The 14,870-nt window shown below is 43.3% G+C and overlaps 1 protein-coding gene across 6 annotated transcripts in view; it reads right to left on the bottom strand.

Moving 5' to 3' along the window:
- The window catches only part of AOAH (acyloxyacyl hydrolase), a 251,607-nt gene that overhangs the window by 102,651 nt on the left and 134,086 nt on the right, over window positions 1-14,870 (bottom strand). For all 6 annotated transcript variants that reach the window (XM_060305408.2, XM_060305407.1, XM_030857562.2 and 3 more), the window contains 4 exons: window positions 11,634-11,704; window positions 2,989-3,049; window positions 1,823-1,893; window positions 905-953 (listed from right to left, as the gene is read on the bottom strand). In XM_060305408.2, coding sequence (XP_060161391.1) covers window positions 905-953; window positions 1,823-1,893; window positions 2,989-3,049; window positions 11,634-11,704 — 252 coding nt within the window. The remainder of the gene's footprint in view (window positions 1-904; window positions 954-1,822; window positions 1,894-2,988; window positions 3,050-11,633; window positions 11,705-14,870) is intronic.

The raw sequence follows: 14,870 nt of genomic DNA, 5'->3' as shown, positions 1-14,870 counted from the left end.
AACCATTCAGAGGCAATTTATCTTGAAGCTGGAGAATCTTAAACTTCAAGCTCCTTGTTTGTACGATCCCTGCCTGTGTGAGTGCTGGGAGCAGCTGGGAGCTATAGAGTGTTTTAGGTGGAGAGGAGCCAGGCTGCACGCAGAACAATATTTCTACATAAGCACTCCTGGTAAATTGGAAAAGAGATCTCAGAAGAAAGAGACCTAAATTTCCAAGACTCCAGGAATTTGTTAAGATTTCTTTTATTGTTCTAATTAATTATACTTTTATTCTTGATTTTGTATTTGGTATTCTTTTTCTTCATGAGGACCCCTCAACTCCTATAAGCTCAAGACCTCACAAAATTGGATCTGCTGCCATTGCCGTGCTAAGATTAAGTGTTTGGCTTTTCTCTTTCCTTTCCTTTTCTCTACCTGGAAGCTGCTAATTTATTATTCATAGAGAACTGGGGCACCAGCATTAGGTGCCTCAGGATGTGGGTAGTGGGGTAACTACAGATAACTGCCGCTCTGCCTGACTAGCCTTATGAAATAGAAAAAAATAGCTGCAATGAAATGGTGACAGCATGCGGTTTGCTCCAATAGCTCTTTGTGTTGCTGTAAAACTTTGCTAACACCACTCTCCATTTAATTTCACACTGTTCCAAACAGAATAAAGGGATTAGATGTGAATTACGTTAAGCAAGACTTATAGTGGCTGTGACAGAGACAGCCTCAACTCTCATTACATCATGGACACTCTTCACATGTGATTGGATTCTATGCCCCTCTTCCAAACAGCAGAAAAAGAGTTGCTGTAATCTACCATCTTCTTCCTTAGGTCTGACTGAAGCAAACAGGCAATGGGCTTTTGAGGAGGGCGGAAAGCAAGAGAACAGGGTTAAATTTGAATTTAGTCTCTTACCCAAATGCCATTACAGTTTGAATCCTGATGTGTATCCCAGTTGTCTGGCCTACGAAGAAAACATCAACATTGGTCTTTGGCATGTATTTATCACTCTGAATGTCAGCTTCACAAATGAAGGAACGAATGAATGAGTGCTACACCAAGTGTCTTCGATAGACGACAGTTTCTTCAGGGAAAAGTGATGCACACCATTGCGTGTTGTGGCAACAGAAGCCTCACGTGGCCTCTTTGCCATTCTCTTGGCTTTGGATGTTTGCTGGGAACTGTGGACCAAATGCAGTCTTTTCACAATTGACTATATTCATGGGAGGTATTATTGTGGAATGATGTTGATAGGAATAATGAACACATCTGCAGTCCATTTCATTTAGACAGGTGGCACCATTAAAGTTATGCCTCTAAAGTCCCAAACATCTGGTTAACGCTTCCGCACTGTAGTCACAGCTAAGATGAAGGCTGGCATACCCAGTCTGAAGTCTGAGATGTGATCAGCCTGGGACTAAAATGTGACCTGTGCTCTGCTTTCTGCCCCCGTCGCCCTCCTCCTGGTGGAAGAGGCTACTCTTTCTGGGCCCAGGGCTGCCTGTAGAACTCGTGCAGGAGGCTGGATAAACGTCCACAATAACCTGTCTGCTCACGTGTTTCTCCCACTAGACTGTGAACTCCTCGAGAGGAGGCCTATTTCTATTGGTTTACCACCCAGCATGATGCAGAGGGCTTGGCAACGCTCGATGAGCATTTTTTGGGCAAATGAATGAACAAACACTGTTTTTTCATTGCGCTTTACTTCAATTAGGACATGGAGGTCCCTTCTCTCTGTAAGCGCGAATCCCCTAGGCTGAGGGAGATAATTATGCCTTCTGCCTCCCTTTCAGAAGGTAATTTTCAACATCAGTGACCAGCAGAGACCGTTACCTTCTGCCTGGGTATGCCATCTTGTTGCTGTCGTTACAGTCTCTCCCTCGCCAGTGAGAGCCCCGCAGTGTCTGAAATTGAAGAGCACACACAGGAAGGGTCAGTTCTGCTTTGACGTTATCCACAGTGAAGGCCAGTCAGAGCTGTCTGAGGGGTGCTGACATCTGCCATTTTAAATCCAAATACAGTCTAGGAACACTAGAGATCACTAAGAAAATTAAGATGATATGCTGAGACCTCCTGTGTGAGGTGAAATGTAATATGGTACCAGGGCCAATCACAGATGAAGTGTGTGTGTATGTGAGAGTGTGTGTACGCGTGTGTATATGTGTTGTTGGGTGCGTGCTGATATGTGAGTGTATGGGGGTGCATGTGTGTGAATGTGCATGCACGTGGGCACGTGTGCATTCACATGGGTTGTTATGTGAATGCATGTTTTGTACACGTGTCTGTGTACATGTGTGTTCATGTGTATGCGTCTATGTGCACTTCCACAAAGAGCAGGACCGTCCAACTCCCTGAACTTTCTCTATCAAAGGCTCCAAAACAATTGGTTTATTTGGTCCAGTGATTAATCATTTTGCTGGATAATTTAAAAGACCTCTAGCCAAACTGGTTAGTTGTGTGGATTTATTATATTTTTGACATGTCTGATCTGAAAGAATCAAGAGTCATGATAATGTCAAACAATGTTTTTATTTCTCACATTCCCAGGTAGAGTATTTGAGATCCCACCTACTTTGGAGAGTTTGTGACATCTGTTGCTTGCTTGAATTTCGCAGAGAACATTCTGACATCCTAACTGTTCTAAATCTAACATGTGTACACAGACATAAACACACACACACACACACACACACACTTTAAGTTAAAATACGTTTAAGAATTTTGAAAACAATTCCCAACACATTTCAAGATAACTTATCCCCGTGGAGAATTCCAGCTGGGAATGGCTTTAGGAAATGAAAACAGTCTAGGACTAAGATCCACTTCGATGGTCCATGTATTAGTAAGATACCAAAAAGTCTGTAAACATCATAAAATGGTGTATTATCACATTAATAATACATTCAAATGGCATTCAATCTTGTCTTATTAAAGGAAAGAAATTTATAGGAAACGACGCAATATTTAGCAAACATCTGGTTAGTCTTAATGATACTTACTGGGAAAACACTGTATTTGTCTGAATCTGCATCTTTGAATGGTAAAGAATTTTGTATAGCCCTAAAAGAAAAGAAACACCTGGTGAGCTAAGAAAAAACAAATGGTGTTTGTGAAAACAAATAGAGACATTTTTAGATATGGCTGTGTTGAGTTTATGTGACAGAACCCCATTCTAAAAATAAAATTAAGGACCTAAATAAAAATTTAAAAAATAAAATAAAAATAAAATGAAGAGTACCAGTCAAACTTTGCTCATCCCTGCTCTCCACTCAACAGAACTATTTTCTCTCTGACTTTTTACTTGACCTATACGGGGAGTTAAAATATAATGAACTCAAGTTTTAGAGGGCACGGGATATGGCTGTTGAGGTCCTCAGGAAAGAACCTACGTTTTTGGTCCAGTCAACGAGCTCAGTACTACACAGTTTACACATTCTGTGATGGAAATCTTTTCTTAAGATTCTCCTCTTTTAAACCACTTATTCTGAGAATCTGAAAATTTAGTTGTCACTCCCATTCAAGAGCCTGGGGAACCAAGGGCTCTGTTGTGATTGATGACCAAGCAATTCATGCCAAAACCATGGACACACCCCCGAGTGAGGATTTCCCCTGAGATCTCACTACCAGACTTTTCCCAGCTTCCACAGGCAAATGCTGTTTCCCTCTAGGAAAATCACTTACGGAGTAGCAGGGAAGTGCCATCATATGGCAGGGTGAGGTTATTCCTGGAGCCTAGAATATAGACGGAGTCACATGACCCTTTATAGGATTTAGTAAATGGTCTTTTGAATCAAGAGCTTCTCAGCAGTTCTGAGAGTCTCAAGTCAAGTGAATTCAGCCAAAGCCAGCATGGAGCCTAACTGGTGGTATGGAGCCTGTCTTATGAGCTCTGAGATGGTGGACCCACCACAAGTCCACATTAATAGACCTCTTGAGAGATGACATCTCCTGTAAGACTAGGTAGTTTTCTCCCATGTACATATTTGACCTCTTGGATAGCTATTTTATGTTTCTAGATGAGAAAAGGAGGGAAGACACAGAGGGAGAGGGAGATGGAGAGAGAGAAAGAGAGGACGAACAGACCCAAAGAGCTATATTTTCAGTCTGAGAAAAGGTTCTGGGTGAAAGGTCTCACTGAGGATGACAAAGCTACCCCTTTCCACCTTTGCCATCTCAGGGATGAGAGATTGTCCTTGAAGGAAGGAACAATGAGTTGTCTCTAGAATTAGAAAGTTAGTTCATTAAATTAACCTTTACCTGCTTATTTTAAAGGCTCAGAGTGACAAACCAAAACCATACATTCTAGACACGAGAGGGTAGATTGGTCATCATAAGTCACATAAATTGCAATTTACATAAACTCCACAATGCCTTATTCATAGCCCCCAGATCCAAACAGGTCTGAACACCAAGAGTTGTTTCTTATTTTCAACTTTGCAGCTAACACATTTGGTGGCAAAACTTGACCCAAACTGGTCTAAGGCAATTCATAAGCTATACCTTATTTAGTGTGACTATCCATATATTTCATTGCTGATATATAAATTTGTCTGATTAGGAGGTGCTGGGAGTGTTAGGTGAGTTATGGTATATAGTATGTTACTTTCTTAAAATCTGAATTCGAAATCACATCTGGCTCTGTTTTGGATAAAGCATTGTTGACTTTCACTACTATTACTTCTGCAAAATTGGATCTAAACTTGATACCTTGTGTATCCTTACAGGTATCTGGTTGTATGCTGAAATATTCATTCATTCATTCATTCATTCATTCCACAGCCATTTTTGAAGTCCTTGCATGTGTCAGGCATCATATTAGATATTAGGGCTGAATATAAGATGCATTTCCTATGCTAGAAGAGCTTAATGATGGGTGGCAGGAAACAAGGCATCAACAGATAACCACAGTGCTATGGAGAAAATTCTATAAGAGGGTTGTGCACCCAGAGGGAAAACATTCCTAACTCTACACAGGGAAGGAGGTGATCTTAATGTGGAAGCTAAAGGATGAGAAAGCATTTTCAAAGCAAGTAATTGGGTGATGGGTGTGGGTGCTCTAGTAGGAAGGAAAAGTATGGGAAGCCCCCTAACATAGCTCTAGGTTCTGAAATTAGACTCCTTGGATTTGAATCCCAGGTCTGCCGTCTACTTGGTATGTAACTTTGGGCAACTTGTTTAATCTGTTTGTACAACTGTTACCTCATTTGTAAATAGGGCCAGTGTCAGTACCTGCTTCCTAGGGCTGTTGCGAAGACTAATAGCATTGTTACGTATGAAACAAGGAAGACCTGTGCCAAGCATGTGATAAGTACTCACAAAATATTAGCTCTTTTCATTATTATGTGCAATGGTAACAGTTATTCCAAGGATGGTTTCTAGGGTTGGGCAAACAGGAATCAGGTGTCTGCTCTTATGACATTTTAGTTTCTGGAGACATCTCGAATCCAATCCATGGACTCTCTTCAGATTTTCAGGTTCCCAGCCACACAATGTTCCATCCAGTTATGCGTGTCCACTATTTTTAGGTATTTTTACCGTAAGCACCTTTGCAGCAAGCATTTTTGCTGTAAACATTTTCACTGCATAACTAATTGGTCATAAGACAATTTTGCCATAAAAGGTAAAATGACTGGTTGATAGTTTGTTTTGATATATATCATACAAAAGTCATGACAGATGATGATGATTTGCCCCAGGAATTGGTTTCTGATTTTGAAGCACACTACAATGGAGGAGAAAGAGGTTGAGGGCCTGAAAGTTGCAGATTTGAACTCGCATTTCCCATAGAACTTTGGAATGTGTATCAACAGACATGTTACAAGATGCCAAGAACACAACGGTGTAGAGGCTTTCACAACATAATACAAAGCTTAGGTATAAACATGCATCCTAGTATCTGGAAACTGATACCTCTCCTAACGAAGGAAGAAATCTTAGCAAAAAAGAAAAAGTGTGATGCCAAACGAGGAGAAGAATCGACAAGAAAAAACAGTGTGTAAAATACTAAGAATGAAAAACCTGGAAGACAAGTGCTTATGTACAAGTCACGAAATAAGATCAGTCATTTGCGCAGTATCGCCATGAAATATACACACACTTTAAATATATTCAGATGTTCTGTATTTAGCAATAAAGTCTCTTTAATTTTGTAATTCATTTTTCATGTTTCATGATGTCCTTCTTAATGTCTCTTTTATTTTTCATTGTTTTATCTTTACAGCAAAATCATGGCTAATTAGTTACGTGGCAAAAATGTTTTTGGCAGCAAGGCTGTCTAAGGCAGAGAAACTTACAGTGAAAATACCTAGAACCCCAGTTACCACGTTGGCTGGTGCAGCTAATCACCTGCTTGTTGCTCCTGCCCTATGACTATCTGGGGTTGGGCTAGCAGCCTTGACCCAGGGAGCAATTGTGATTGCAGCTGAATGGCATTCGTTACATAATGGTGAGCTATTCAAGTTCAAAGTGCCTAAAATTATGTCATGAAACTGGGGCATTACAACAAAAGAAAACTAGGGAGAATAAAATGTCCATGTGTATCTGCCTCATATTTGAGTCCCAGGCAGTACTCCAGGGCCAGCATGACTCTGTTTCATATGCGTGTGGATGCGTTACGTGCATCCCTGTAAGATAAAATGAGAGCAGAGAAAACCATGGAAGGACACATCCTGACGTATTTACACGGCTCACCTTGTGGTGGGGACAAGGACGATGTGGGAGGAAAGAGCAGGGCAGGGGCAAGAAGGAACAAATGAAAAAAGGTAAAGAATGACGAATTAAAAACATGGTTAGGGCTTCCCTGGTGGCGCAGTGGTTGAGAGTCCACCTGCCGATGCAGGGGACACGGGTTCGTGCCCCGGTCCGGGAGGATCCCACATGTCGCGGAGCGGCTGGGCCCGTGAGCCATGGCCGCTGAGCCTGCGCGTCCGGAGCCTGTGCTCCGCAACGGGAGAGGCCACAACAGTGAGAGGCCCGCGTACCGCAAAAAAAACAAAAACAAACCACAGTTAAGGTAAGTCTGTGTGAATTTATGTGAAATAATACATATGTGGGTTCATGCATTTGGAAATTCAATAAAAAGACTAAATTATTAAGAGGGGACCCTCCTGTCCTACCACTGCTACAATAGAAAATAGGCAGTATATAGGCACTGTGAATTCTGATCAAAAGAAAACAACCAAAAACTTGGTTACCCCATGGTAGTAGCCTGGTATCCTAAACATTTGTTTTTCTAATAAAGTAGTGCTTTTTCTTTATTTATTCCCTTGTTTCTACAGAGTCTCTACTAAAACTAAGCACTGTGGTAGGAACCAGGGATAAAAAGTTTACCAAGAAATGGTATCCCTGCTCTCCAAGAGCTGTTGGTGGGGGTGGGAGACTGATGGGGAAGCAGCCAGAGAAGAACAGGGTGCAGGAGCAGGAACCAGCAAGCATGGAGTATGGAGGAGGCTAGCCAAGCGACCGGAGCTAGGCTGGGAGCTGGAAAGCTGCCCATGGGTGGAGACACCTCCATTGGCTTTCTTTTTTGCAATTGACAAGGAAATTTAGTTATTTCTGAGATACATATTTTAAAGTAATAACTAGAATTATAACTTATAACATCATACCAGAACATATAAGACTTTTAGAAATTTCATGTAATGTCTGAAACGTTTATATTAACATATTTCCATACAAATAACCCAAAGAAAGTTTAGTATTAGTTGTCTTTTTGTTTGTTTGTTTGTTTATACTGCAGGTTCTTATTAGTCATCAATTTTATACACATCAGTGTATACATGTCAATCCCAATCGCCCAATTCAGCACACCATCATCCCCACCCCACCGCAGTTTTCCCCCCTTGGAGTCCATATGTTTGTTCTCTACATCTGTGTCTCAACTTCTACCCTGCAAACCAGTTCATCTGTACCATTTTTCTAGGTTCCACACACATGCGTTAATATACGATATTTGTTTTCTCTTTCTGACTTACTTCACTCTGTATGACAGTCTCTAGATCCATCCATGTCTCAACAAATGACCCAATTTCGTTCCTTTTTATGGCTGAGTAATATTCCATTGTGTATATGTACCACATCTTCTTTATCCATTCGTCTGTCGATGGGCATGTAGGTTGCTTCCATGTCCTGGCTAGTGTAAATAGTGCTGCAAGGAACATTGGGGTGCATGTGTCTTTTTGAATTATGGTTTTCTCTGGGTATGTGCCCAGTAGTGGGATTGCTGGGTCATATGGTAGTTCTAATTTTAGTTCTTTAAGGAACCTCCATACTGTTCTCCACAGTGGCTGTATCAATTTACATTCCCACCAACAGTGCAAGAGGGTTCCCTTTTCTCCACACCCTCTCTAGCATTTGTTGTTTGTAGATTTTCTGATGATGCCCATTCTAACTGGTGTGAGGTGATACCTCATTGTAGTTTTGATTTGCATTTCTCTAATGATTAGTGATGTTGAGCATCCTTTCATGTGCTTCTTGGCCATCTGTATGTCTTCTTTGGAGAAATGCCTATTTAGGTCTTCTGCCCATTTTTGGATTGGGTTGTTTGTTTCTTTAATATTGAGCTGCATGAGCTATTTATATATTTGGGAGATTAATCCTTTGTCCATTGATTCATTTGCAAATATTTTCTCCCATTCTGAGAGCTGTCTTTTCGTCTTGTTTATGAAGGCATTAGACCAAACAGGATGGGGACAAGAGAGGCACAGAGCCAAAAAGGCATTCTTACTGGAGGGGATTTTAGGGAAGGATTATGTAACAGAAGACACATAGGTCTTTGTCTCTACCTCCTGCTGACTGTGCTAGTGGGTCAAGCATTAAATAAACTAGAACCGACTTGCTCATCTGAAAGTGAGGCTCTGAGTCAAGGGACAGGCAATGTTGTGGCTCTGAGCCTGACCTTTATAACCAGGCTGCTGGGTTCAAACACCATATTTATCCATGACTAGTTCTGTGACCTTGGACAAACGGCTTTACATCTTTAAAAAGGGGACCAAAAAAATGTTGTCTAACAGGGTTGCATTTATAAGAGTTCCTGGTGCAGAGACAGTATCAGATAACTTTTACTTGTCATTATTATTACTGAGCCACAGGTTGTTTTAAAGAATAAATGAGGCTGCATTTAAATGTGCTTTATAATCCATGCAGCACTGAATAATTCATGACCCGGTACGAATTATACTAGAAGCACAATGATTTTTAGAAAGAAGAAAAACATACTGCTTTTGCTTTTTCATGAAAAAATTTCCCTTTGAAATTGGGCCAGGAAAATCCCTGGCCCACAGATGCTCTTGAATTCAGGTTTTCAAAGGTGGTTCAATTGAAGAGTTGTCGTTTTAGGTCCTGAGGGCCCACGTTTGGTTTGACACAGAAAATGCAATGAGGCTTTCAGCAAGGAGGGGACAGGGGTCTCGATTCAACAAGAGCTAAGCATGATGAAATGGTCGGGGGCTTGGGACCTGGCTGCATCTTAGCCTCCCTCACTTTCTTTCATGTCCGATATTTCCCCTCTACTCCTCATGTCCTGATGGTCTCTGCCTCCACTTCTATTCATGAAAAGCGAGATTGATAAATGTTCCAGGATCCAAGTCCGCACTTTGCACAGTTGGCTTGCAGGAGCTTATGTGGGCAGATGAACCAGGAAAAGTTTTTAAACTCTTGGATCCCTAAGAGGCTCTGAATGTGGGTCAGATGCACAGCCGCCTCCTCTCCTGAGATACTTTCAAAGCAGACGGGGGATGTTCAATGAGTTTAGCGTCCATGAAGCTCATGAGATGAAGGATGGAGGAACATAGGAAAAGGGCCTCTATTGTGGGTTGAACTGTGTTCACCAGAAAGAAATGTTGAAGTTCTAACCCCTGCTCCCTGTGAATGTGAACTTACTTGGAAAAAGGGTCTTTGCAGATGTTACTGAATTAAGATGAGGCCATAAGTGTGGACCCTAATCCAATATGACTGGTTGCAAAAGGAAAACCAGACACACAGGGAAGACGGCTATATAAGAAGAGGGAAGCAGAGATTGGAATGACACAGCTGCAAGCCCAGGGTTGCCAAGGATGGACGGGCACCACCAGAAGCTAAGAGGCAAGGAAGGATTTGACCCAGAGTCCCCGAGGGAAGCTCAGAGGGAGCAGAGTCTCAGAGGGAACTGGCCAACACCTTGCTTTCAGACTTCCAGCCTCCAGATGGGGAGAGAATACATTTATGTTGTTTCAAGCCACCTAGCTTGTAGTATTTTATTACAGCAGCCTTCGGAAACCAATACAGCCTCTCAGTCCAGATGTTCAGCCTGACTGTCACCTCTGGGGAGTTCTTCCCTCTAACTCCCCACCATGAGAGCCAGGCTGGACCGGAATGCACTCAAGTGCTAGGAACTGCCTATGGGAGAGTGAGAATAAAAGCAGCGGGGCCAGGGCAGACCGAGCGGTCTCTGTGAATGTCTCACAGTGAAGGAACATTATTTTGAGTCATTAAAGCGTCATCTGTACAGGTAGCATCTGCGGTCTGCCTCCTGCAATAGAATGTGAGAGCGCTAGGGAGGACACAGTCAACCAGGAACCTAGGAACATGCCACGCTGCCCCACCAGGTCTCAGGCCAAGGAGTCTGCATTTTAAAAACTTTCCAAATGGGTCTATAGCTTGAGTTTCAACATGGGGAAACTGAAGCTCAGAGACATTAAGTGGCTCAAGTCTTCAAAGTTGGCTCAAGAGGCAGCATTGCACAAGAGTCAAGAAACTGGATGTTTCCAAAGAACAAGTGGGGTCCAATATATTGGGGGTGTATCTTGGGTCCTCATGGCTGGGAGGAGTTACTTCTGTAAGACTCAGTTTCCTTCTCTGCGAAATGGAAATAATGATAATCCCTACTTCATGGAATTGTGAGAACTCAGTGCAGAAGTGCATTGAAAGTTCAGCATCTGGACCCCAGAACAGTGCCATACACTGCCTGGCAGCAGCCTCTGCCACAGTCGCACGGGGAGCAGCCGAGTGGAAGGTGGACCTACGCTATTTTGCCGCTTAGTCCAACATGCTTCGCAGGACTGTTCCACCTTTTAATGTTTTGGATGGTGATTACTATAACATCCAGCATAACCTCAGACTCAGAGTGCAGCTGGAGGGAGCATGGGATTTTAAACGGAGACAGGAGGGCTTGGGAACTTTGGACCGTGTCTCTGTATTAGGAATCCTGTTCATACATAGCAGAGCTAGATTTTCTAGGTAATAGGTTGGGCTCTGTGAAAAAATGGTCCTTTTCCAGCCTTGTGAGTGCCTGGTTCTAAAGATGCTCAGAGAGTCCCTGGCCAACCTTGTCTGTACCTTACACAGCAAGGAGGAGCTGTCCTGTCCCCAGGTGCGGTGCGAGCATGCCCTGAGCCACTCACAAGTCTCACTGGCAGGCAGGCTGCATTCCAGTCCGGGGCAGTAAGTCAGGCTGGAGGTTCAAAGATGCTGGTATTCAGTATATTTCCAAAATGATTTGTTCTGAGCTAATTTGTCTTCTAGTTTCTGTACAAGTCATGAGCAAGAAACACTTTCACTTTCAGAAAGATGCCTTTTAACTTGAAATTCATTTTAGTCATTAGAAAACAGGGACAACCAAAGATGCTATCCCCTGCCAGTGCTTAGGAAGGGGAACTTGTATACGTACAATTTAATCTTCTGACAGATCTTGGCCAAAAATGGGAGTGAACAAATATCAGAACCACTTCTGGAATATGTCTGGAGAGAAAAACAAAAAAAGAGTTGTTTAGTTCAAGGGATGATTTTCCAACTTCTCAAGGCCCTTCCTCTCCTCTTGGCTCCACAGTTTGGATTTCTGGACTCTTCTTTCTCCAGAATCTGGGTCATTTTAGTTAACTAAATTTACCTCTTGTTCCTGTTTCCACGCTCCATATTCATTCCACCTGTGTGCCTTTGTTCATGCCGGCTCCTCAGCCTGAAGGCTTCCCCTTCTCCCCCAGCCAGCTAGTCCCACCTTCATCTCTTTTCCACCTCTTCCCAAAAGGGTCTGGCCCATCTTGGTCCATTCTACTCAGACAACGTTCCTCTCCTCACTGCCCTCAGTGGCTTTAAAAAAGGATTTGAAAATAAAGACTGTCTTCAAATAAAATAATTCCTTCCTGTTATGAGATAAAATAAAGACTAACGGGAGAGACACTGGCTTAGGAAGAAGGAAGAAGGAAGGTCCCTTCCCTGGGGGAGGCGGGGTAGAGGAAGGAGGGGTGTATAGATGAAGCCCCTCAAAGCTTCCCGAACAAAGGGATTTCAAACAGCAGTTTCCATAAGACTCTAGCTTGTGGGATAAATTAAAAGCCCTGGCTTTTTACCAAGTAATGATTTTAGAAAGATTGCAGTTCCCTTGATGCTTTTCTCAGACAAAAGAAAAAATCAACAGGGTAGAAAATGTAAGGAACCAGCATTTATCAACAAAGGGAGAGATAGTGCGCTTTTCAAAAGTTCGCTTCACACCACTTTGTTTCTGTGAAAGACCTAGGTTACTACCTCCTCACGAACTGAAAGAAATCCAAAGTAGTTTTTTTGCTCTCACAAAAAAAAAATGCCAAAAGCAAAAATAGGGCTCCCTGGGTGGCGCTGTGGTTGAGGGTCTGCCTGCCGATGCAGGGGACGCGGGTTCGTGCCCCGGTCCGGGAGGATCCCACATGCCGCGGAGCGGCTGGGCCCGTGAGCCATGGCCGCTGAGCCTGCGCGTCCGGAGCCTGTGCTCCGCAACGGGAGAGGCCACAGCAGTGAGAGGCCTGTGTACTGCAAAAAAAAAAAAACAAAGTAAAAATAACGTTCATCGTTTGTTTTTCAGGAGCCAGTGGAGAGGCAGCGAGGACCCTGAACAGTGAGAGGGGCACTGCCCAGCTCCTTCCCCAGAAACCACACTGAGCATCTCAGCATCAGGCCACCATAGCTTTGAACTGTGTCTGTGAGCCTCTGTGCTTGATCTCAGTTTATTTTGTGCATCTGTTAGCAAGATGTGTCCTAAGGTAATTGCTTCTTTGCCTTAGGAAAGACTTCATAGGAATGCTTTACTTTTAGATAGCGGGGAAACCTGTAGTGATTCCCTCTAGCCCAAAAAGTCCTTCAGATGGCTGTGAGTGGTATTAACAGCATTGGTAATATTTTGACACTAGCAAAGGTGAACAGGTAACCTTTTCTGGTTATAAATGAGGTTTTTAAGGATCTTCAGGATGCCTGCCCAACTTTCTAGGATGAGGAAAAACGCTGATTAGCATGCAAGATTTGGAGACAGAAAAGACTGTCCTTGTTGTCATGCAGCTTACTGTCTAGTGGAGCAGCGGGGTGAATAGCCCAGCTCTTAGCATGCTCTGTGATGTCCGTGGTGGTCCAGGCATTAATATGGCTTTCTGGGAACTGGAGGAGGAGGCAGGCAAGGACCCAGAAATCAGATAGGAGGCAGGTGGGAAGGAAGAGACAGATGCTCTATGCTTTTCAACTCCGAGTACAGCTTGCAGACTTGTTACAAATGTAATTCATGGGCTCGCCCCGATCTAGTAAATCAGAAAGTCTGGGGTAGGTCCCAGGAATCTGTGTTTTCACAGCCTCCCCGTCATTCTGATGCTCACTAAGGTTTGAGAACCACTGCTCTAGGTTCTAGCTGATGAAAGTGTGATCACAAACCAGGAGCATTGAGGCCATCTGGGAACTTTCAGGACTAAAGTCTCTGGCCCCAGATTCAGTTGACCTGCTGAATCAGAATCTGCATTTTAACAAGGTCCCAGGTGGCTGGAGTACACACCAAAGCTGGAAAAGCACGGCCGCTGGTAGAGGGAGCTCCCTTGCAGTGCTGTGGGCACATGAGCTGGGCTGGAGTCCTGGGGGACTGCCAAACATTTCAACCTGGCTGGAGTATAAGGAACTGGGAGAACACGGTGAACCATGGAAGGAAGGAGACATTAGGACAAGCCTAGGACACTGCACTACGTGCTATCTTGAGGACAGTGGGGAATCCTGGAAGGTCTTAAGCAGAGGGATCACATTTGTATTTTGGAAAGGTATCTCTGCAGGTGACATGAAGACCTCGAGGAAGCAATATGGGACAGAGAGACCTGTTGGCAGATAAGGATCCGAGATGTGATCCCGGGGTTTCTAACCTCAGCACTACTGCCATTGGGTCCTGAATAATTCTTTGTTGTGGGCTGTCCTGTGCATTGTAGGATGTTTAGCAGAATATCTGGCATCTAGCCACTATATGCCAGAAGCCCCCAAATGTCTCCAGATGTTGCCAACGTTTCCAGGAGAGGCGGAGGGAGGACAACATTGCCCCTGGTTGGGAACCACAGATGTGGGGTAGGAGGGGGAGGATGGTGGTGCAAAGGAGGGGTGTTTAGAGACCTGGTAACTGATTGAGATGAGCCGTGTAGATACACTGTAAAATAAACAACAGCGTGCAATTATACCCAACATCGGTGGCAATTTGGAAAGAGACACATTCTAAGACCCAGAGTCAGACTGCATTTGAATGTGTGAGCTACTTTTTTTAATATTTACTTTAGTCTGAAGGCCTTGGTCTAATGAACGAAATGACAATGTAGATTTTAACACTGATGATAACCAATACATTAAAAAATTTATACAACAGCCTGATAATTACTATACAAGGGATACAATGGAATAAAATGTTATAATTGCACAGCTGTTCACTGTCAAAATTCAGCCTGAAGGCTGCAGCTGTCTTTGACATTCACTGTGCAGAAATTAGATCTAGGATGTGGGCAATAGATGATGCAACTTGTCCAGGGACCCCCAGAATTCCCTCTGTTTGATCATGCAGCCTTTTCATCACACAGTACGGGAAGGACTAACCTCTTCTTATAAACTTGCAAAGGGAACTTAGATGGACACAGAGCAACAGCGC

This window comes from Globicephala melas, chromosome 9 (genome assembly GCF_963455315.2).
Source record: "Globicephala melas chromosome 9, mGloMel1.2, whole genome shotgun sequence".
Taxonomy (NCBI): Eukaryota; Metazoa; Chordata; class Mammalia; order Artiodactyla; family Delphinidae; genus Globicephala; species Globicephala melas.
The sequence above is the reverse complement of the archived record's forward strand: the minus strand, read 5'-3'. Positions and strand labels throughout refer to the sequence as shown.